General features: G+C 37.3%; 1 protein-coding gene across 1 annotated transcript in view; it reads right to left on the bottom strand.

Annotated features, from left to right (window-relative positions):
- Window positions 1–21,819, bottom strand: part of LRP1B (LDL receptor related protein 1B) — a 1,820,879-nt gene extending 1,799,060 nt beyond the window's left edge. Inside the window, exon 1 of the mRNA XM_029226108.1 lies at window positions 20,789–21,819. Coding sequence (XP_029081941.1) covers window positions 20,789–20,975 — 187 coding nt within the window. The 5' untranslated portion in view covers window positions 20,976–21,819. The remainder of the gene's footprint in view (window positions 1–20,788) is intronic.
- Window positions 21,820–23,690: the final 1,871 nt, after the last annotated feature.

Below are 23,690 nucleotides of genomic sequence, written 5' to 3'. Positions count from 1 at the left end.
TTTGATTTAAGGCTAGCTGAAAAAAAAAAGGCATCTGGCCAATCTTTCCATATCCCCTGCTAGGAGTGTAATTTACATGTAATTCACCAATAGATGTTCAATAATTAAAAAGAAAAGTAAGAAATTCACTAAAGCATGAGTTGCCAACACCACTGATTACTATGCCTCTTATGGAAAAAATAAATCCATCAATGAATGAAAACAGAATTCACATTTTTAGAGTCCTTGACATTTTAATGATTCTTTCATCGTTACTCTAATTTCCTACAATTGTTCTTATTTGAAATACAGGCTTTATGAAAATCTAAAGAACTAAAAGATTAAAGAACTGAAAACTGACAAATGAGGGCACTTGGACATTCAGTACTTTTCCGCTGACTACCAAGTGGTTGGGGACATTTCTCTTTCTTTTTCAAATATCCCCTTAAACTTATCATTAGTGCATTTTTACTTCAGCTTCCATTCACCGTTGATTATTTTATATAAAGGGACAGTAACAGAATGAATTAATTCTTTTTTAAGGGGACAAAAGCACCTTATGAATGCCCACATTGCTCTGTACACCTGAGATCTAATGACTATATTTTGAGTTCCAGGTTTCGGCTAAAATTGAGTTGTAGAGTTTATTCACCAAGGTCATTTGTACATTTCCCCCAACTGACTCCAGGTGAAGCCAAATGAGTATTTCAAGTGGTGGGTGTCTCATTATCTAGGTCAATTTATCACAGAAACTATTCTCACCCAAGAACTTTCCTCCTGAGTCTAAAGCAATGGCTTTCTTTTCAACGGATTTTTGAGAGACAAATGTCTCAATTTTTATGTGACTGGATTCTTCTGTGACACTTGGAAATCAGGCTAAAGAGACAAAAAAAGAGCATGACGGCCTTATAAGCATCATAAGCCTCAGTGGACTAGGAAAGAGTACATTTAGAGTGGACTTCAGGAGAGAACAACGTTTCCCAAAGATTGTTATTACCTAATGAGATCCGTGACCACACATCCATTATGTAGTGTAAACATGGCTCCCTGCTGGCTCCCCAAGCCTGCTGACAGTTGGTGGTTATGATGGTAACTCACTTTAACACCCAAGCAATGTTTTACTATCTTTTTCTCCCATTTCTACGACAGTGGAACAAGGCTGGAATTCACCATGTAGAAAATATAATAGCAATCTTAAAACAGTATAACTGGGACATTCTCTATAGCAGTTCTGTGCTGCCACTATAAGTAATGCTCATTTTAGGAAGCAATCATCTTCCATTTTCTAAAAATAATTTTGAGAATATCTATAAACTTATCATATACAAAGAATTTTAAAATACTGGCTACTCTAATAAATTATGTCCCTTTAGCAAAGGAAGCCCAAGATGAACATTGTACATATCTTGCCTATAATTACTTGTATTTATTGCTTTTCAGGAAACCAAAATGTAACATGTGTAGTTTTAAAAAGAAAAAATAATGAATTTTTTAGAAATTTTAACATTATTTTATGTAAAGAATAGTTCTTCCTACTGAGAAGGCAAACATGTCCACTAGGCATTTCTCACACTCCCCCTCCTGAAGGAAGAATAATGATATCAACACAGTACAGTGTCTGGTTCAGTCACTTTCAAAAGCTGTGCAGTATGATATGTGCAGTATTAAAAGACACAAAACCAAGCCTTGGTTTTAGTCTTCATTCTGCTTTTCTGACAGAAAATCTTTAGCACACAGACTATGATGAGAAAGCAAACTATCCTTTATGTAAATTTATCACTTAGAAGCATTGAACATTTACTTGCTATTATACAATCACATAGTTCTTCCCGGAAAAAATTTTTTAGTATTTTTCAAGAAGTATAGTAATACTTGTGAATCACAAAAGAAACAACAGATGTTCCTCTTCCCCCCCACCACCTGCTTATTTTTTAAGGCAAATACCAAAGCCTTGTATGGGTAAAAATAAGTGATAAAAATTTGAAAATCTTTGTTTGTAAAAGTCAAAAAAAAAAGGCCATCTTTAGTAAAACCATCAAGATCAGAAAAGTATTCCAGGTCACCAATAATCTATTCTTTCTATTTTCAGATTCAACATAGTGGTGCATCTCCACAGAAAGTCAGGAAGGCAAAATCATGATTTGAAGCACCACCGTAAGTTAGTAGTGGGAGAAACTCTTTTTTTTTTGGTAAACTCTCTGTTCTAACGCGTTGAAATGTCATTTTAAACTAATAGAAGTAAAAATAAATTATATTTCAAGTGACTGACCTCAGAAGACAGTAGGAGGATCTATACTGAAATGTATTCCTCCACAAGTGTCTTTCCTCCTATTCTAAAGTAGTTCATTAATTATATTTAGAGACTTTGGGTGATTTCTTTTAGCAATAACTTTAAAAAGTCCACCTTGGATTCACTGAATTATAAAGAACAACATCTTCTGCACGTCTTAACTGTTCAAGAGCTCATACTGTGTAAACCATACTGAAATACAGAACCACTTATAAGCCAGCTCTCTTGCCCTTTACTAACTCTGCACCTGCAATTCTCTCTGCTTAGAAGGTTCCCATCTAGGGCAGCAACAGCTTACATTACATCTCTGTGCAGTTTAGAAAAAGGAAGCCCCTCTGGGCAAATGTAACCCCAGACTAGGACACAAAGCTTGGTAAGTAGAGTGAGGGCTGGATGTCATTCCTCCATACCATTCCTCTGCCTCATTCTTCTGAAGGCTCTGCAACAGCGCTGGTCTCTCCTACTAGAACATCACTGGTTTCTGAGCATGAGTAACTACCCACTGTAGGCAGTGAATATATGTACATAGTAATACAATTATTACAATTATTGCATGTAGTAAGGCAGTGATTTTGAGTTGGAGGTTGATATAGCCCTCTTCTAACAACATCTTTTTGAGCTTTATTCACTTATAAGTATAGTTTCAGAGAGATTATGTATCATGGCCAATGTTACACAGCTAGTAAGTGATGAAGCTTGGACTGGAATCCAAATGCACTGACTTCGAAACTTAATCTCTTAGCCTCAACCAAAATGGTGTTTTGTAAATAACTGGGAACAGCTCAAGTGTAGGCTCCTTGTTCTTGTGTGTACTTTTCTCTCCTTGCATTAGAGTGGTAGGAAGCAAAAGATGATCCTGGGATTCTTGGGGTCTTTAGAGACAGAGCCTTTTGTCCATGGATAATGTTTTACCTTTGTTCATTGGATTACTTATAACCTACTTTACTCTGAAAAGTATGTAAGAATGGTGTCCTCCATTTACATCATATCACATGGAAGCATATTAAAACAAACAACCAAAAAACCAGCAAACCAACAAATGGGAAAAGTCCATCTGTTACAATGGGTATTCTGGGATGAACAGTATTGCTTTTCTGTTCATAGACTGAATGCCATTCTTAAATATTTTCCTCATATAGGACTACGTGACACAATAGAACTACAAATACAGCCATTATTACTAATACTAGTTCTAATAAACTTCCATTAATTGAGTGCCTACTATGAACAGGACACTTAGGTATTTTCTCAAAACCTCGAGAGTTTATGGTAAGTATCACTATCCCCATTTCATAGATAAGGAAACTGAGGCCTAAAGAGACAATATAATTGATCAAAGGTAATACAGCTAATAAATGCAAAGTCTTTTCTTTCAAAATGTTACACCATGTTGCCCCTGAGCACTACAGCAAAGCAGAAGCTGTAGAGAACTATACTTCAGTGCACTTTTTGTCTCTCCTAGTATCTGCATTATTAATTCTATTTTGCATACAAATCCCTAACATCACAGTTATTAAGTATACAGACACCTAATATCACCTGGGAAGTATTCTGTCCAAAAATGTTCAATTTGAATCCAGTCTAGCCTGTAGAGCTAATGTCTAATTTACAGAAAATACTGGTGATACAGGACAAAGATATATGAAATAATGAGGAAATAAGATAAATTTAGAGTATAGGATATTCTGCAATTGGCAGAATCATTTTAAAAGGTCATGGTCATGAAAACAATCTGGAGGGGTACTTCTCAGTATGACAGGAGAAGGATGAGGTGTAACAACCAAAAATAATGCCTGATGTATGATTAACTCCTAGTTATAAAGAAAATAAAGATTAATGAAAATTAAAAGACACTTAGGGAAAACTAGAGAAATGAAAAATGAGCCAGGAGGATCAAAGAAAAGGGAGGGAGATGAAGGAGAAGATCATCTTTACTGGAGGAATCAGGGAAGATATCATAGAAGAAAGGGCATTTGTTCAATCTATTCCATGACATTGCTCTGTGACTTTCCAGCATATACTGACTTCCCCATTGTCAAAACTCTAACCTTAGGAGTAGGACTTTTGAAAACATATTGCTAAGTAACAACCACTAATTGTTTCTTATGTGTAAGCCTCTTCTCCCCAGGATTCGATCTTCTTCTCTTCTAATGGGCTCTGTGGTGCTCAGTACAAGACTCCATGGTTGGCACTCAAGTAGATCGAGACAAGGGGTATTTCCATATACACAAGATCCACAAGTCCTCCTCCCAGAAATGAGGGCATTAACACAAAGCAATATGTACTGCAATAAAACTGCAGTGTAAATTAAAGGATTCATTGAAGTTAGCTGTAGCTCCATGCTCTTACTGCAAAATTTTATCAAACTCGATGCTGATAAAAATAAGTTTGTCATTAGCCAGCAGGGGCAAGAAAGGTCACTTCAGTGGTTACAGGATGCAGCCTCGACACATCTTGGTGAGGTGGGAGTCTTTATGCATTATTCTCCTCATTTTACCAGGCAGGAAGTAGACACAGAGAGAGGCTAAGTGACTTGCCCAAGGACAAAGAGTGAGTCAGATGCAGAGCTGGGAATTGAGCCCACTTCTCCCGCTTCCCAGTGTACAGCTTTCTCAGCAAGCCATAATGCCTTTCGGATAGATCATTTCCTAAAATGTATTAAGTTGTTAAAAACTCAATATGGGTGTTGCATTGCTTTCCAACTAGCCCTGTTTCTCACTACCTTACTAGAGCTATTATCAGAAGCTAAACTGATGGTCAGGTCAGTAAAATCATATCTATATTTTTAGACAATATGCCATTAAAGCTGGATATATCCAAATACCTAAGATGAATCGGAGTCATTGGAGAGTGAATTTGTGTTTGGATCTCTTAGCAGGTGGGGGAGGATTCCACAGTGAGAGATAAATTGCAGCTTCAAAATTAGGAGAAGCTGGAAATGATCACGAAGAACAAAATCTCACTGACCACCAGAAAGAGTTAAAAAATAAACTCTAAACCTCCCCCAAAAGACACCAATATGATGTTCATGGCAGGCACCAAAAAAGCAGGAAAATAAAAATGTAGTGTACGTTGAAAAAGTGGATATTTTAGGCCCTTCAAGAAGATTCTAGACACTTTTTTTTTTCAAAACTAAGACTGTTTCATTAGCTGGGATTTTACCCATTGGTTCTTTGGGAATTCTGGGCCATGGGCAGGAAGTATCCTTTGTAATGGCAATCAATGAAGACTCTTATTGTGCTAACTAAACCAGAAATAGTAAGTAGGCCAGATGCTAACACTCCTAAAAGTCTTCTGACTTTGATCATTAGAAACATCACCAACTGATCTCTATGCCCTTTACCAAAGAACCCGGACTCAGCTGTAGAATCTCCTTCAATATAGTAGTCTAGACAACTACCAATCAGTCAAGATTCATCCAAAAGATCAAACTCATTCACTATTTCTGGCATATGCTTCTGTGTTCAATCCCCATCCAAAAGACAAGACACAGAGTCACTATAGGCCCACAGCCCCACCTGCCAGGTCTGATCAAACCCTCTGCAATTATCCCTTATATGACCTGCTCATGCTTCCATAATGTTCCTTATCTGAATTAGACCATCAACTCCTTGAAGGCAGAGATACCTTTGAAAACAAAATTCCCTAACACAGTTTTCTTGAGAAAAGATCAATAAATACAAATTGAGTTCATAAAATTTATCTATTTCTCTTTAGAATCTTTGGGGAGAGTGAAATTTTGAATTCCATAATAAGCATCATCACCTAATTCTAATTCAGAATTTTATTCAGCAGATAATCATTGTAGTTAATACCTTATTAAAATTGAAGTACTGAGCAAAATGATTTCTTCTGGAACATTAAAATATATTAACTGAGCAACTGTTCTTGCAATTGTTTATCACCCTTAGGATAATCTTGTGTCACTTGAGAGAATGCAACCAGTTAAAACTTTCAGAAGTTTCAATATCCTATGAAATTCCCTAGAAATCTGGTTGACTCCAGGGCAGAAACAGGGAAAATACAAGATGAGCTTGTACTCATCTGGCAGTGCTAGAAATTCACAATGTGCTCAAAAAATGATGGCGGTATGTCAAAAGGGCAGAGTAGCCAGTCTGAAAGAGCGCCCAAGAACCATAGGTGGAATATTTTGAGCAGGAAAATGAACCATGATAGTATTGGATGATAATACAAATAATAAAATAAATACCTGTCTATAATGATATAAATAAGTAATAAATCAGAAAGGGACATTTTTCTTGCAGAAGAATTCTAAGTAATGAACTTAGAAAGAATGAGGAAAACATCACCCCACCCAAGTGATCAAGGTTAACATCACCAATAGTTAGACAAATCGATATGTATGGTATACTAAGTAGGGTACATTTCTTGTGTGATATTGTTGTCAAAAATGCATAACCTGGCTTCCCTGGTGGCGCAGTGGTTGAGAGTCTGCCTGCCGATGCAGGGGACGCAGGTTCGTGCTCCGGTCTAGGAAGATCCCACGTGCCGCGGAGCGGCTGTGCCCGTAAGCCATGGCCGCTGAGCCTGCGCGTCCGGAGCCTGTGCTCCGCAATGGGAGAGGCCACAACAGTGAGAGGCCCGTGTACCGCAAAAAAAAAAAAAAAAAAAGCATAACCATGAGAAAATATCAGACAAACCCCAATTGTGGAATATTCTGTAAAATAAATAACCAGGATTCTTCAAATGAACTTAAGAAATGAAAGTAAAGCCAGAGATTGTCACAGACTGAAGGTCTAAGGAGATATGACAATTTAATGTTGAATCCTAGATTGGCTGCTGGGATAGAAGAAGGTCATTAGTGGACAAACTGGTAAAATCTAGATAAAATCTATGGTTTAGTTAATAACATTTATAGCACTGATGTTAACTTTCTGTTTTGATAATTGTATTACAGTTATACAATATGTTGACATCAGGGAAAGCTGAGAACACTCTGTACTAGTTGTATATATTTTCTGTAAGTCTAAAATTATTTCAAAATAAAAAGTTCAGAAAAACACTTTAAAAAAAACTAGTTTGAATAATCAGTTTGGATATACTGATGCCTATGTAAACATAGGTAAGAAATCTAGAGACGTTGTGTAAGTAATAGAGCACACCATTGGCTCCTGTTAGGTCACAGCTTTCCCGAGAGAACAAAAGATGAAACGCAAACCTAAATGTGATCCCACTTGTGTCTCAGCATGAGAATTTGTCAACTCATCAGGATCAGCCCTCTGTCATCTTCACTTCAGGATACGTTTTTCTCCCTTTCAGTCTTCTTTTTTCCCTTCCACCTTTCAATAATGATCCATGTGTGGTGTGTGTGGCACAGCAATGTTGTTTTTGCCATGTGGCTATTACTTATCAGGTAGAATATTTTCCATGAGGCCCCTGGGGTGCTGAGGCAGACAGAAATCATCCTCATAGCATTTCCTCACCATTACTGAGAGAGTTTTGTTTCTTAGAAAACTTTTCATGGCATATGCCCGCCTAAGTCACAATTGGGTCTAATATCACTGACCCTCTAACAGCTCATTAAGAGTTTTCTCTGTGTCCACTTTTTCTCCCCAGGTTCTACCTTTATGTCTCACGGGGGAGAGGAAGGTCTGGAGGCAGAGATGCAGGACACTGATGAAATTAATCGTTGGTATCCTTCTTCCCTTAGCCATGAGCTACAAAAATAATCCACTACAAATGTCCAGGCATTACACTCAGCTCTCCAGGGCCACCTTTCGTCTGTAAAGCACCAAGTAAAGTGTCTTTTCATTGTGACCACATCCAACCTTCTGTCGATGTCTGCAACTCAGGGGCTCCAGAGTGGACCACGGCTGTCAGCCTGGGTCTTAAATCTAAATCCATCAGCTGGTGAGTCTGACCCCTACAATGTTCTTAAAAAAAAAAAAAATCTTGATTGACAATATTTAAATCATAGGGAATTATGCACAGAAATCAAAACTCCTCTCCTCTCTTGAATTACAGAGGTCTGGCAATCCTCTGCCCACATTCACAGGAGCCTACAGTCCGCTACAGTTGAGTATCAGCTGCCCCCTTGGACAACGTGCCCCCTAATTTACATGTCACCAGGGCACCTTCTGACCAGCCTGGGGGCTATATGCATTTGTGTTTATAAAACTTGCCCTATACCTTGCCCTTTAATTCATAAAGGTTAGTCAAATATGTCTGAGTTCCATCACTTAACATGATGAGCAAAAAAATATAAGCAGGCTTTTCTCTGAGTCTAGGGATCTCAGAAGCCACAGCCAACCTGCTTCCCTCTGTGAAACTACAGAGGAAATGCTGCCTATCATTTTCTGTTGCTTGCAAAAGGGGGTTGGGGAGAAGGGCAGGATTGCTGTTTCAGGTTTCTTTATATGATTTCCTGCTTTTTAAGGAAATGCTATTATCCTTACTGTATATTGAGCTCAACTCTCACTTACATAGTGACTCTCAAGCAGGAGTTTGAAACATGGCAATAGAGCCATTACTGCTGTATTTCACACGGAAGAGAGTTTTACTAATCCTCTTTGGCATTCATCTCTACATCTTGGTGAATTCAAGTAGCTTCAATCTCTGAAAGTTTATTTTTGACTTAAGTGATTTTCTTGCTATTGCTAGATTTTTCAGGTGTCTCCCCAGCTGAATTGTTATCTGAATAAGATTTGTTTATTTTCCTTAGCTCCTTATAGCAGGTTGAAGTCTGTACCAAGCAGTCACAACATTTCCTGCCCAAATGCCTTTTATTCTGAGTATACAGTCAATAATTTTTTTTTTTTTTGCTTTACCTAAAACATAAATAACCCCCTTATACTCATTTTGAACCTTTTCCCAAAGTCCTTTCCTTATGAAAGAGAAAAAAAGAAAAGCCCTTTAGCAGACCTCTGTGTGATGTGAGCAGAGTTCTAGTCAGGGAGCATAAATCGTGCCTCGTACTCACAAATATACAAGTAACCCCTCCCCTTCCTGCTGTTTTCAATTACTCTGATTAATTTATTTCCAAACTTTTGGCACCCCTCTGCTACAGTACACAACAAACAAATTTACAGTGAGTCCCAAATTAAACATTAATGCAAAATCTTCTAGCCTCAAATTTCATTTGGTTCAGTCACTCTAAAATTTAATAAAATGTTAGTATTTATTTCATATTTAACTTATTCCTATGCATAATGTTGAGTTTTGTACTGAAATCTTTGAGCCAAATTATTAAAGGGGCTTTTGACAATGTGAATGAAAAATGGACTGAACTTAAAGTCACACACAAATTCGATTTCTGCACATGCATCTAGCAAATGTCTACTAAACCTGCAGGTAAGCTCTTTACACAACAAATAAATTGGTTGAGATCTTTTGCTTCAATATCTCGTTTAAGCATTTCTGAAATTGTAAATGCCCAAGCTCTGGATCTCTTTTTATTTTAAACTAATGTCTGTTTAGTATACATCTTCACTTCTTAATCTAAAGACGCACCATGTTTGAAAACTAAGAAAACAGGTTATATTTTTAAATTAGTTGTAACGATCATGTAGCATTTCCAAGGTAATTTCTCAGGTTGGGGTGAAGTATTTCCTCCATAATGCTGCAATGTTGTCTGCAATATAAAGTAAATAGTGTCTAAAAGGGTTGATTATCCCAAGTTGCTTTTTTGGTACTAGATGGCCTGTACAACTTAAAAAGAAACTCAGTGGAGAATATTTGGGGCTAAGCTTAACTTTGGAATACAGATTTGAATATTAAGTTTTAAAACTAAACTTTGACTTTTTCTCAAGGTAGATAACATAAAAGAGAGACAAAAGAAAAAAAGAGCAATGAAAAAAAATTAATGGAACCAAATCCCGAAACAATCTCCTAGTAACTTAGGCCCTAAAATAGCTCATTCAACTTAGTATTAACAGATTTCCTTTAAGCACTGTATACCTGTCTTCTTTCCCACAGACCCTCTGGGCTCTAATATTTTTTTCTTTTCCATCAGTTTCACAAAACCTCTCTCCTTGTTCTTTCTCCTACCCTCACTTCCTCTTTCCTTTTTAACTCCAACAAGAACTCAATAAACCCAAATGGATTTGTTTTGTAGCCATAAGCAACCTTTCCCTGAAAATCCAAAGTTGTACAATTGCCAAACTAGTGGAGTTTTTTTGTTTTGTTTTTTTTTGCGTTACGCAGGCCTCTCACTGTTGTGGCCTCTCCCGTTGCGGAGCATAGGCTCGGGACACGCAGGCTCAGCGGCCATGGCTCACGGGCCCAGCCACTCCGCGGCATGTGGGATCTTCCCGGACCAGTGCACGAACCCGTGTCCCCTGCATCAGCAGGCGGATTCTCAACCACTGCGCCACCAGGGAAGCCCCAAACTAGTGTTTTTATTGCTTGTTCTGGTTTATGTTGCTTAGTTGCTTCTGCCTCCAGCCTATAAATCACACTGTGATGGGTACATAGTAGGAACTATAACATTTATTCAATGAATGCATGTGGATAAGTACAGAAGAATAATCCAGGGGCCCTGATTGACCAACAGGAGCACCCACTAGGTCATAAACTCTTACCCAGTAGGTCCCCCACCATTTGTCACCACCCCTTTCCTTTCCACAGTTGTCTTGGAACTTCCAGGGAGGGTAATGAGTACAGCCGATAGCAGCTCTCTTAACATTTCATCCAATTAATCAAATATTCATAAGTAGTAATGTGACTGACAGCACAAATTCTTCTCAATCATGTCAAGGATTTGGGGACAATGAAAAAGGAGTTCTTCCTTGAAAACAATAAGAATTTCCTCAAGGGAAGAAAAACAAACTCATATGAGTCTTCACATACGCCAATGCTCATTTCTTCTGCTTATATTGGTAGAAATAACAGCAAAATAGTTGCTGCCACATTTACCAGTGCTTGAAATGTTACTAAGTGTATGATTTCATCTAAACCCTCAAGAAATACTGTGAGTCACTCTACTAATTCCATTCTGCAGACACGGTATGGGTAAATATGGGTAATAGGGAAGATGGTAGTAATAATTCTGAAATCAAGGGAAAAGGTAATAAAAAGGCAAGCAATATTGCAGGGTCCACACGTGACCATTACATGCCTAATATCATGAAACATTTCATACAAATCAACAAGAGGTGATGCAAAACAAAATGCATTCATTTTCAAAGAACTTATAATGTTAACTCTCCCAAGATGATAATTTGAGGCTTATCCTTCTGATATATTGAATGGCACTACATTCATTGTTATAGAAAATCTTCCTCAATTAAAGATGTGAGTCACTCCTCTATCTCACCCTCATCTACAATGCTACCCCCTTGTTTGAGCTACCAACATCTCTCCTGCACAATTACAATAACCCTTTAACTGTATTCACTGTGTCTCTGGTCCTTTTTTATTCAGTAGCAAGCACGATCTTGTAAATAATCAAGTTGTGTCATGTCACCTCTGGTTAAACATCCAATCGCAGCCTATTATAATGCGAACAAAACCCAAATGCCTCACTCTGATCTGCAAAGTCCTAACTGACCTACTCATAAATACCCCTTTCCCCACTCCTCTTCTCTTCCAAACACACACAGTGTGCTTTAGGCACACAGACCTTCCTTTCTCTAAGATGTCAAAATCATGACTTCCTCTCAAGGGTTTACATGGGAAGTTCCTCCCTCAGAACCATTCATAGCTTGTTCCTTCACATCACTTTTATCTAAGCAAATATGTCAGCCTTCACAAAAAAAGGCCTGCTCTTGATTACATGATGTTATTTTTCTTTCTTCTTAGCACAAAATATTATGCATTTGTCACTTTGCTTATTGTCTGTTTCCTCCACTGAAATGTACACTAAAATGTAAGCTCTGACAGGCTAGTTACATTGTCTAACTTGCTCACTTGCCTCTTTCCCAACCTCTAGAACAACTCCCAGCATATCTCTGCTTAAATTTGTTGAACGAGTGAATAAATAAATGAATGACCACCAACCACATGGGTTGCTTCGGGGATCATATGATTTCAGGAGGAAAAAACCAAGAACAAAATTAAAGGGTACTGAAAATGTAAGGGATTTCTACCGCTATTAGTAATATACATTAAGTTAATGCTATAATTAATGAAATAATGGATATTTATGTAATGTGATACCAATGCACGCTATGTTTTCACATACATTGTCTAACTTGCATTCGTGGAAGGTGTGAAAGACACTGCTAGGTCTCTCTCTTCAGAGTTGGTTGGAGCAGTTTTCTGTAAACCTCTGGTGGTGTTTTCACAGGACTCAGATTAAAATACATACAGGATAAAATCCTCATGCCCTTCATAACCTTATGATCTCCCAGCAATGAGAGCATCAAGGGGAATGGAAAAAAGTCCTAAGATTTTGGTTCTTACACTATCAGGATTAATTTCAAAATACTTGACAATATCACCAGCAAGTGAAAACAGAAGTAAACATCCTAACATGGGATCGAGAACTCTATCCAAAGACGGACAGTTCTAAATTCTACTTATTTTTAATGTTGGTCAATGTTGGATAAAGTCACTATCTTTTCCCCCCAAGTAAGATTTTTACGCCACTAGTATTACAAGCCATGAGCAGGGTGCTGGTGAATTGCTAGCCTTTTTGTTAGAATGACAATAATATAAGGACTCAGCAAAAGGGCCTGAATTCTGAGTTAGTAATTCTATCTATAAATCTTAGTTATTTTTTAATGAAAAATCTCATAAATATGGATGCCCAGAAGGTGTGATCTATAATAGTTTCACCTGACAAGGCAAAAATCTCACCCATGAGCTGGCATCGTTATCACTGTACTTTCAGAGCTTAATTATAAGAAAATGCCTTAAAAATTAATAGAGTTGAATAAAGTGGAATATTTTAATAAAGCATACCTCCTATTTTAGCATGGTAATACCAATAAAATATATCATTAAAAGCTTTAGAAAATGCACGCAAGGTCTTAGATAATCTAAAAACCAAGTCTTTTTAAATCTCAAGAATTTATATTTTAGCAAATGTTTGAGGTTCCTAATTGCCTCAGTTACCTGATCTGTGTGGATTGAAGCTTCAAAAAATTCTGTCAATGTTCTCTCTCTTAGCATCTTTGTCCTTCCTCTCTTTATACATCCTAATTTCTAAAGAAAACAGTCATTCTAAACTCATTTCTGTTATCAGCCTTATCCTACAGTTTTTCTTTTCCACAAATATCTTAAAATACCCCAGGAACACTCAAAGCAAGCAACCAGAACCAAGTTTTACTTCTCTCTTCTCCCCCATCCCTCCCCATTTTTAGTTCTCTTTTCTCATTTTAAGAAGAAAGGGTGAAGATGAACAAATTGTCATTAAAGAAAAACTCAGTGGTAGCAAAATTCTTAAGGAATTAATGTATTTGTATTTCTAAAGTTAAGCCTGCTTGGACGTTGAAGGATGTCAATGCAATGTGGAAAAGTTAGGACGGAATGTCCTATTGATTGTAAGAATAAAACAAGAGACAGTCTGTGATACCTTGACCTTACCTAAAGAAGAAATGTATTCTTTCAACTAAAATGAGGTCGTGTTTCAACAATACCTGTCTTTGGTCTGAAGGCTAAGCCAGCCAGGACAATGAGGTACATGCATCTCAGGAAGAGATGTCTGACTGTTAATAAGAATGCATTGTGAGATAAAATGGAACGCTGGTATCTTAGCAAGGCAACACACTCTTATCTTCTTCAAGAAGTTTTTTTTTTTTTTTTCTTTTTTCTCTTACTTAAAAAAGTTAGAAGGAATCTCATATGAAAAGGTACTTTCTCAACTTGTCTTCTATAAAAGACATAGTTATAATGTTATTCACATGTAAATGGAAACTCATATATACACGACTATGTTCAAGCTTATTTCTGAGAAAAATCAGGTTAAACAGATGACTCTACAGTAAGAATATTTTTCATTGTTCCTGTAGTTAAAGAAACCTTTGACAAGTCTTGTATATTTACAACTACTTCGGAATATTTGAGAACTTCCAAATGTAGATAATATATCCTTATTCAACAAATATGAGTGGCGGAGTTATTGAACAATATTAAGTAACACCATCATTACCAACTCAAGCCTTTTGCCCTGATGATACTTACAAGAATCTGACCTACTGGGAAATCAGCAACAAATGAGTGGACCCATTTATTTAATCAAGCCATTGCATTTTTTTTAACCTCAGTTGGACATCTAATTGCAGTGCAGACTAAAACCAAGTTAATGTGACTGCATGAAAAAGTTATTACAGTCATATTAAAAAGCACACTAAATGCTGTTGTCCACTTTATCACTGCAATGATTTCCACTATATATTCTGTATTGAGACAGGGTCTTGACTTTGACTTTGAAATATATTTTAGTGTTATAAAATATTTTACAAAATGAAAAAATAACTCCGTTAATAAATAAAGCCAATAAAGAAAATAATTTTCAACTAATTTTCAATAAAGTAACATTTGTCTGAATAGGAGTAAATTCAGAGCATGTATTTATTCATATTCTAATAGTGTTTTAAACTCTGATGCTATCCCATGATATAACTATATAATTACTCCCAAACATATTTAATTTGCCTGTTATGATAGGCACAATGACAGTGGTACACCTGATTTACTCTACAAAGTGTAGATACGAAGTATCATACATAAGTCTTGCAGGGAAATATGTTGTTGTTGTTTTTCCATAACATTTAATTTTAAGCTTTTTATGCAAGATCAGTTTTACTATTTTACCAGAACCGACTGGCTACTATCTAACAGTTTGATTCTCATTTAGTTCCTAGTCAGTTTAACCAATTTGTTTAGTCAGGAAACTCAATCAACATAATTGGGTTTGTATAGAGAAGGCCTAAAACAATAGGATAGAAAGAGAGAAAGAAACTATATTTTGGTGTCACTGAATTCAAAACAGAGCAATAAATAATATATACTTTCTAACTTGGCCTTGTAGTTATGCCGGGGGGTGGGGGGGAAGGGAGGCCACCAAATCATTTATGAGGAGAAAACATAGATCTAAAATTGTGAACCCAGCTTATAGCAGAAAAACTTCTAATAGAAAAAAAGCATACAAATTTTGAAGGTGTAAGCTTACTTGTTCTGATGTGTTGCAGAATCTTCTGAAGACTTCATTCCCTTTTCTACAATATAGAGGGTTCAGATGTAGTTGGATTAACAACTTGTTCAAATGAGGCCGCGCAGAATAGCGACAACAGTGACTAAATATGATTGCAAGCACAATACTCTTCAAAAGCAAGTGAGATTAAATATACTCATTGGCACATATGTGAATTAGTACGAAAAGTAACTTTTTAGAAACTCAAATTAATAGAGATATTTTCAAGTTTTTGTAAAGTTTAAATAATGGAACTTTTTTTTCAAGGAACTAAAGAAGGCTAAAATATCTCCTTCTAAACAAAACAGCTGTAGAGTGCCCCCAAGGCTTAGATTTGTGATTGCTTTGTTGCAATTTTGTTTTTATGCCTCTTAGTCAACCTGTTGTTTTACAGGTAAAATTTGGAGAATAACAATCCATATGAAGATGTAAAGCAACTCCACAGAAGAGGATAAAAGTATCACTCTTAGTTGTTTGATTGGTTAGAATTATTTTGCCCTCCCCTTCCCACCAAAAAAAAAAAAAGAAAGAAAGAAAAGGAAAAAATGATTTGTGCTCTCTATGCATCAAGGTAGGTTTTGGTCACTATTTTTAGATTAAATACAAAGATTCGGATTTCTTCAGAGAATATAAGGAAGGCTTTTTGACGTAACTAGAGTAAATATGACTATTTCCTGATAGAAATTTGGTCCAGTATATTCTGGCTAACTCACTATAAAAGTAGTCAACCTTTTGCTCTACTTTTCTTTAGCAGTCCAGCTACTAAAACATTGTTTTAAATTATAAACATTGGGTGCAGCATAATTACAGACATTTCAAAGCCAAATACATTTTGGCATTTATTTCCTCCACTGTATGATTCTGTTACAACAAATTATGTGTTAAATGGAAATTCATTCATTAGAATTCTGCATGTTCGGAGTTGAAAAATAACTCAAAGTTCTTTCATTTCATAATTTTGTTTTTCAAGGAGGCAATCATAACAAAACTAGACATATACTGTCTGGGTTTTTTTAAAAATAAAAGTTTCATTTAAAAATCTATCTGGGACTTCCCTGGCGGTCCAGTGATTAAGAATTCGCCTTCCCATGTGGGGGGTGCTGGTTTGATCCCTGGTCGGGGAGCTAAGACCCCACATTGCCTCGTGGCCAAAAAACTAAAGCATAAAACAGAAGCAATATTGTAATAAATTCAATAAAGACTTTAAAAATGGTTTATATAAAAAAAATCTTTAAAAATCTATTTCCAATTTTCAGGTTAGAGTGGTGTTTTTATAGGTTTTTATGCACCAAGGAAGCCGTTTTAAAGGAGATATCTTCTTTAAAGAAGGTATATCTATATAACAGGTGGGTTCCACTTACTGCTAAATTAGTTTAACTAATGACATCATGTTGGGACAATCATGTTTAACTTTTAGTGTTAATTCTACTTCTTTGAATGTAGCCATCTAGAATGAAGATAAGTGTTTCCTTTGTACAAGAATTGTTTTGACAGACAGCCTCAGAAGATAGAGAAATGTATCAATACATCTGCTTGGTACCTTTTACTACATACAATCCCTACAACTAGGAAGGAATTGAAGAAAGAGGAGGTGACGTTTCACAGAAGATGTAAAAATTAAAAGCAGAATCGTGAAAAAAACTATCAAAGAATGGAGGGAAGATACAAAGGTCCCTCATCATTGTAATCCTTATAAAAGACCAAGTCATGTTCAGTCCAGGTGACTTTAAATAAAGCCTATCTTTATGGTACACCCTAGGCTCTGAAAAGAGATTGACAAGACAAGCAGCAAGAAACTAATGTCCTGGATCCAATACACTTGCAAACTAAAAATCTCTGCATGACTCTATCGTGAACGATAAGTAGCATTTACAAAGTGTCATCTCATTTTTAAGAATATATTAACTATATCACTCATCCACCACCCTTTCTAAGAATATTTCTTTTACATTCACTTTAAAAACTCACTACCATTTACCAATTCTAGCACAGTTAACAACATTTAAGTTTTCTGCAGTATTCTCATGTGTCTCTCCATTCTTTAGGTTTAATTATATCCAGCCTCACACAGATGGAAATTTCTTTATTTGTATACTGTAAACATTTCCATATGATATTTATTATGATATCAGAGGAAAACATTTATCTTAAGAAATTATTTTGTCTAAAGGTTTACTTTAATCTCTTCTTTAAGGAACACTAATTTGGATTCAGTCTCTTCCTAAAAGCGTCATTTGGCCTTCTCCCCCATCCCCCTTCTCTTTCCTTCCCTTATTCTGTTTTCTGTAATTTACATTCTTTCTTCTTTCAACACATTGAAATTTTTCTTTTTCTATTGTCTCCTTTCCTTTGTACCATTTTCAGTTTGAGCTGGAGAGAAAGAGAGAGATAGATGAAAACTCAAAGATTATAGAGACCTCTTCAAAACAAAACTTTAATATTTCTGGAATATAAAGAGACACGGCTTGCAGCTCATTCTTCTTTGAGTAGAGAAAGATTAAAATTTTGAAATACACATGATTGCCAGCTTTAGATGGTTTTATAGACATCTACATTTAAATGATTACAACATCATGAACTTTAATTATTTGGAAATACATTTCCACAGTTTATCAGACTCAAGAATGTAAAAGAGACTAGCTTTAGTTCTCTGAATCCCTTTTCTGCTCAGAAAACTTGACAATTTAAAATATACCTCCTTTTAAGTCTCAATCCTTATCAAGCGATACTTTGATGTGATATGACATTGTTATATGACACATTGGTTGATTCTAAGTGAACATGATTTATCCTCCACGTTCTGCTGTTAAGAGTTACAAAGATGTTTCCTTTTTTCAAATGTGATGAAATCTAATAAGAACTGACATGCACATTAGCTTATCTGTACCAAAATCAGTGCAGACTAAGAAAATAAACAACATAGAATTAAAGGACAAGTGGATGTGCATAAATTGAATACAAGCATACAGTTCAAGTATTTTTCTATTTAAAATTTTTTTTGAGTTTATACTCGAAGGGAAGAGAAACGTAGGTAGAGGGTAATATAACCATTTCTATTTAGTTCACACAGTTTAAGAAGCTACCCGCTACTCAATACTTATTTGGAGAACCTGAAAGTGTTTTCTCATTTTCTGGCATGAAGCTAGGTCTTGCACTACAAAACACACCTGTGTAATTCACAAGCCTGTTCTAGTCTTCAAGGACAACTGACATAAGCCTGGGCAGAAAGCTACATCTCATTAACCTCTTTCTTGAGCTTATGTTCCCATATCTTCTGTTTCAGGATTTCAGTAAGAGAAGTTTGTCATAATGCAGCAGCACTTTCTTTTTTAACTTTCAACAAGATTGCTCTCTTTTTCTCCCCCCTTTTTCCAAATAAGACCCACCCCTTTCACTTTTGATAGCTAGCTGTGGCATTTTTAGCTCTTTTAAAAGTTGTGTTAAATATGTGTAATAGTGGTAAAGTGTTGGTCTATAACTATTTTTACTTGTGTTATCCAATATAGTACTTCTGATGCTGACATGATGATACAATGGGACACTATTTCAGTTTTAGGAAAAAGTAACAATCCTTTTCCATGTACCCTGTTTATATCTTAGATATCCCTCTCCCTATTGGAACTAAATTGACACCAAATTCTAATCCTTTTAATTATTTAGTTTTCTATTTCAGAAGAAATTGGGGGGTCTATATATTTATATTCAGGTATTCATTCCAATCATTGTAGCAATGGCCCTATTCCTCACAAACACACACAAAAGCACTGAGGACTTAGTTCTACATGAGGTCAAATTTCTGGAGAATGGGGACTCACTCAGAAAGAGCCCAATAGCAGCAGTCTGCCAGTGCCATTCTATTTTGCTAGCACACAGGACTGAAAAGCTTCATTCTGTTCATCTGTTCTGGTCCAACTTCAAACATTCTTCCTAAGAAAGGTTGAGAGCTGATTGTTCCAGATCAAAGGCATCATTTCAAGTTAGAGCTATGTGCTTCCATTTTATCAGTATAGTTTAACTATTCCACACCAACTTCAAGGCAAGTTAAGGCAAGTTCAGAAGCCAAATGGTTAGGTGGCAATGATATGTTTAAAAGGCATATCAGTAAATGTCAAGACTTTCTAAAGGAACTCATATTAGTCTCAGTACTGGTAAATGAAATGACAAGTGTGGGTATGTTATAAAGACTATAATCTGGTTGCCCACAGCAGGTTGAATAGAAACACTACAATTAATTCCCCTGTTCTTTTCTATAATGAAGCAATAATTTTTAGTCAATTCATAATTCGCTTCATATTAACACAGTCACTAAATCTCCCAATGCAACCTTTTGCCTACTTGCTTGGCATTGAGATCTGTACATTTTCTATCTTTCTTACTTCTTTTTTTTCCTAATTAGCCCAAAAAACAAAATGTATCAGTTAATATGAACTCATGCTATGATTTAGAAAAACAAACAAAAAAACTAGATCTATGATACTTCTGATTTTACTTTAAGCAGTTAACCATTCCAATGCCAACGGCCCAACTATTCATCTATTTTTTTTTCTTTTTTCACCCGTCCGACTGTTGTCAAAGATTATCAAACTTGCACAGGGATTCTTGGGTTTCCAGATCAAAGTTTACAAAATCCAGATTTACTATAATGCCCACCTCCTCTCTCCTGTCTGCTCTGCTCGCCATACCCATTCCCATTTAAACTTGTACCATTCATCAGCTTTTCGGACAAAAAGCAAGGGCAAAACACCAGTGGTGGGTGAGCGTCTCCAGGCACCAAGAGCTGTGTCACAGACCTTCAGAATCAAAAAAGTCAAGCTCAAGCAGGTGCCTGCGCCCAGAAGCCCCCCGAAAGCGTTAGCTTCTCCTTTGATGACCCGAATCTCTCCGGAGTCTGCCCCAGAAAGGGGCTACAGAGAGGAAACGGGCTGGAGTCGGCGCTTTCCCCTCTCCACAGACCCTGCGTGCAGCAGGTAAGGAACTTAACCCTGGAGATAAGTTAAGGGAGCACACACTTAACGCGGAGCCTCCGGAGCCCGCAAAAGCTCGAAGCCAAGAGAGTGAGCGCGGAGGGAAGTCTTGAAAACGCGAACGCTGATCCCAACATCTGCAGCGCTTGGGGTGCGCGGGCAGAGGCGCGCAGTCAAGTGCAAACGCTCCCGGGGGAAACGAAATCAGGACCCGCAAAGGGCCAAAGGAAAAAGCTGTGGGAGAGCCGAGGACTCGGGTAGCTGGTTCGGAAATCCCTCACCGCACTTCTCACCACCACCCCCACCACCCCCGCCCCGAGACCGGCGCACAGTGGCCCAGGGTCCCGGGGAGCGGGGCCGCAAGGACTTAACTTCCACACTCACTTATCTGCAAGCGTCGCCCAGCAGGAAAGCCAAGGAAGTCCGGGGGCAAGGAAGGGGGTAAGGTGTTCTCCTTACCTCGGTCGGCTCCCACGGTCAGCACCTTGGCGACAGGCAATAATCCCGAGAGAGTGAGTAAGGCGAGGAGAAACTCGGACATCGTGGTCGCCCGGGGAGGAAGCCAGCGCCGGAGACTGCTCGGCTGCACCCTCGGCCAGGCGGCGGCGGCGGCGGCGGCTCGGAGCCCCGAATCGAGCAGCGTCATTTACAAATGTCACTCGAAATTCTTCAGCTCAGTGAGCCCAGCAAGTCCGCCTGGAGCAGGATGTGGAAGGTGTACGGATGCGCGCGTGGGGGGAGAGAGAGAGTGTGTGTGAGCGCGAGCGAGCCGCTCGTGTGTCTTGACTTTTCAATGCAGGGTACGTCTGATCTTACATCACGCAAAGAGGGGCAGTGAGAGATGCCAGCGGAGGGGAATTCACTGATTAATCACCCGGTCCACCACACACCCCTCCGTCGTCCACATAAATCACATCTATTACTTAGTAAGAGGCATTTAACACAACAGGAAAATACCACCGCGAACTGACACCACAAATCACAATTATTTCAGTCTCCTTGAAGAGAAAGTAACTCCAAGCTGGTTCTGTAGGGATTTGGGTCTTCAGAGAGGAGGGGAGATTTCTGCATTGGGCTGAGCCAGCCAGGCGCCTGGGAAGCTCCGCATTTAACAGCCAGTTCGGAATTATCAGCCACCAGCGCTGAGATAGATGCTTCTCTAGGCAAAGCAGATTTGATCCCTTCGCTCCCTGGAAGCTTCCTTCCCGAGAAGGAACGACTAGCCAAGTAACTGAGCTTCTCTTAGGGAAATGGTTCCCTCTGCTCGCCACACAAATGCAATGCTTTCTGAGCTGCACTTTTAACTTTTGTGCTGAGTAGCACCTAGGGACAAAGATAAAAATATAGTGACTCAGCAGAAACAAAAACAAAACAAAACAAACCCCCAAAGTCATCACCCGTTGCATGAGAAGGGAAGGTGGTTGGAAAGAGGCCCCTAAGCAGGGAACCATAAAGCAAACAACTGGCACTTTTACAGTGGATTTCTCTTTTTAAAAGGATACCTTGAACCATTTTGAACATGTTTTGATGCTTTTTTTAATTGCTTGTTTTCTTTTCTTTTCTTCTTGCACATAGTATAGTGGTAGTTTAAGAACTTTCCCAAACCATCGGAGGCATTAAAATGAATCAGTGCAATTAAAAACAAAAAGTTGTTTGTATGACCACTTTTTAAATATGATCATCCAAGTACCTAACATTTTAGTTACTTGAAAATGGTTGAGTTAAAACTCAGAAATCTTAATAGTTGAAGGCTTACCTTCTTTCCCTTGTGACATCAGTAATTCTTGCCTAACAGCAAAGGTTAAAAATGTTTTGTATTTAATGTTTAAAAACCTGAGATGGGTGTAATGGAAAACTATAAGGAAAGCACCAAACTAAGCAACAGGATGACTGAAAAGGAAAGGAAAGATGCTTTAAATACTTTATTCAGTTTACCAGTTGAAACTTATTTTAGATGAACGCCAGCACGATGAGCTAGCTGCTTACTAGAGTAAAATCATCCAGAAACATCTTTGGATGCTCTTTAGAAACCATTAAAATTAGACTGGGTCAAAGAACACAGGTGACTATGAGGGACATTGCCACTTAGTCTGTGATTATAAAATATGTTCTTTAGGTCAGTTTTCCCATATTTTATATATTAAGTTTACTCTCCCTTGTAAATTGACTCATTTCATGCCTTAAAGATGACTCATTCCACATTTAAAAGTTTGTTTTTTTTCTTTTGAAGTTGTTACGCTTATAATTTCACCTAGTCATTTTATCATTTCATATAGGAAACAAAGAGTTTTCCTATTTTACTTCATATAAAAATTCAGAAACTTTGGAATGAGTGGCAGAGTTCAAAGAATAAGTGAAGAGCGGGAGAAGGGTAAATTTTGAATGATGCTCAAAGTAATAAATATTTCTTTCTCAAGGGTCCACAGACCTCTACATTTTGTGAAATATGTAGTCTTTCACTGGAACAAAGTAAGTAGGTGTCTTTCTGACATGAACCCATTCAGTCAGCTAGGAGGTCAGCTATTAGGAAATCCATATCCACTTAAGTCTTGGCAGTAAAACAAGGAGAGCTCACAAACCATGCTAAGCACATTCAGGTGCTTCCTCTTCTATATTATTACTACCAATTAGCCCCCTCTCAAAAATTGCAAGGTAGAGGAAAGCAGCCAGGAACAGTACAACCAACCAAAGACTCTTACCGTGTACCAAAGTGCTGTGATTGAAAATCAATGACTCACTTCTGCAGTATATGTAGCAGCCCTGGATTCCACTCACAGCTATTTAAAGGGAAAAGTTATGAAAGATAATCAGAGAAGTAAATTCCTGGCAGATTTTTATTCTAATATATATTCTCAATATGTTACATTTTAAATATGTAGTGCCTCCTAATAATAAATGTATTAAGTGAATTAGGCAGAATAAAAACCAGCTGATCTCTTTTAGATAATCTGGTTGACTTTTTAACTGCCCTGAATGGAAGAAAATCAAGGATGCATTGTCCACACATTGTGACCAGTATAATAAAGCAAAATAGAATTCCTTTTTAGTAGTCAACAATCAAATCACCATGTGTGAATGACACATAATTCAAAATTATGGTGTAAAATAGTGGTAGCAATCATGGAAGTTAACTATCATATAGGCTAGTATACCAACGGAAGATGATAACATTTAACATCAATTATGAATGATTCTCAATCTTATCTTTAAAACAAAGATTGGGACTTATTTTAAGAATGCAAATAGATGTTATTAACAAAGACCTAAATGGTATAAAAACACTCCATAGCAATTTGACGGAAGAATGGACATTTAAGTATGATCAGTTGTCAAGTGGGCACAACATGTAGATTTAAATGCA

The sequence above is a fragment of the Monodon monoceros genome, unplaced genomic scaffold, assembly GCF_005190385.1.
Source record: "Monodon monoceros isolate NGI ecotype Baffin Bay Population unplaced genomic scaffold, NGI_Narwhal_1 Super_Scaffold_16, whole genome shotgun sequence".
Lineage (NCBI taxonomy): Eukaryota > Metazoa > Chordata > Mammalia > Artiodactyla > Monodontidae > Monodon > Monodon monoceros.
The sequence above is the reverse complement of the archived record's forward strand: the minus strand, read 5'-3'. Positions and strand labels throughout refer to the sequence as shown.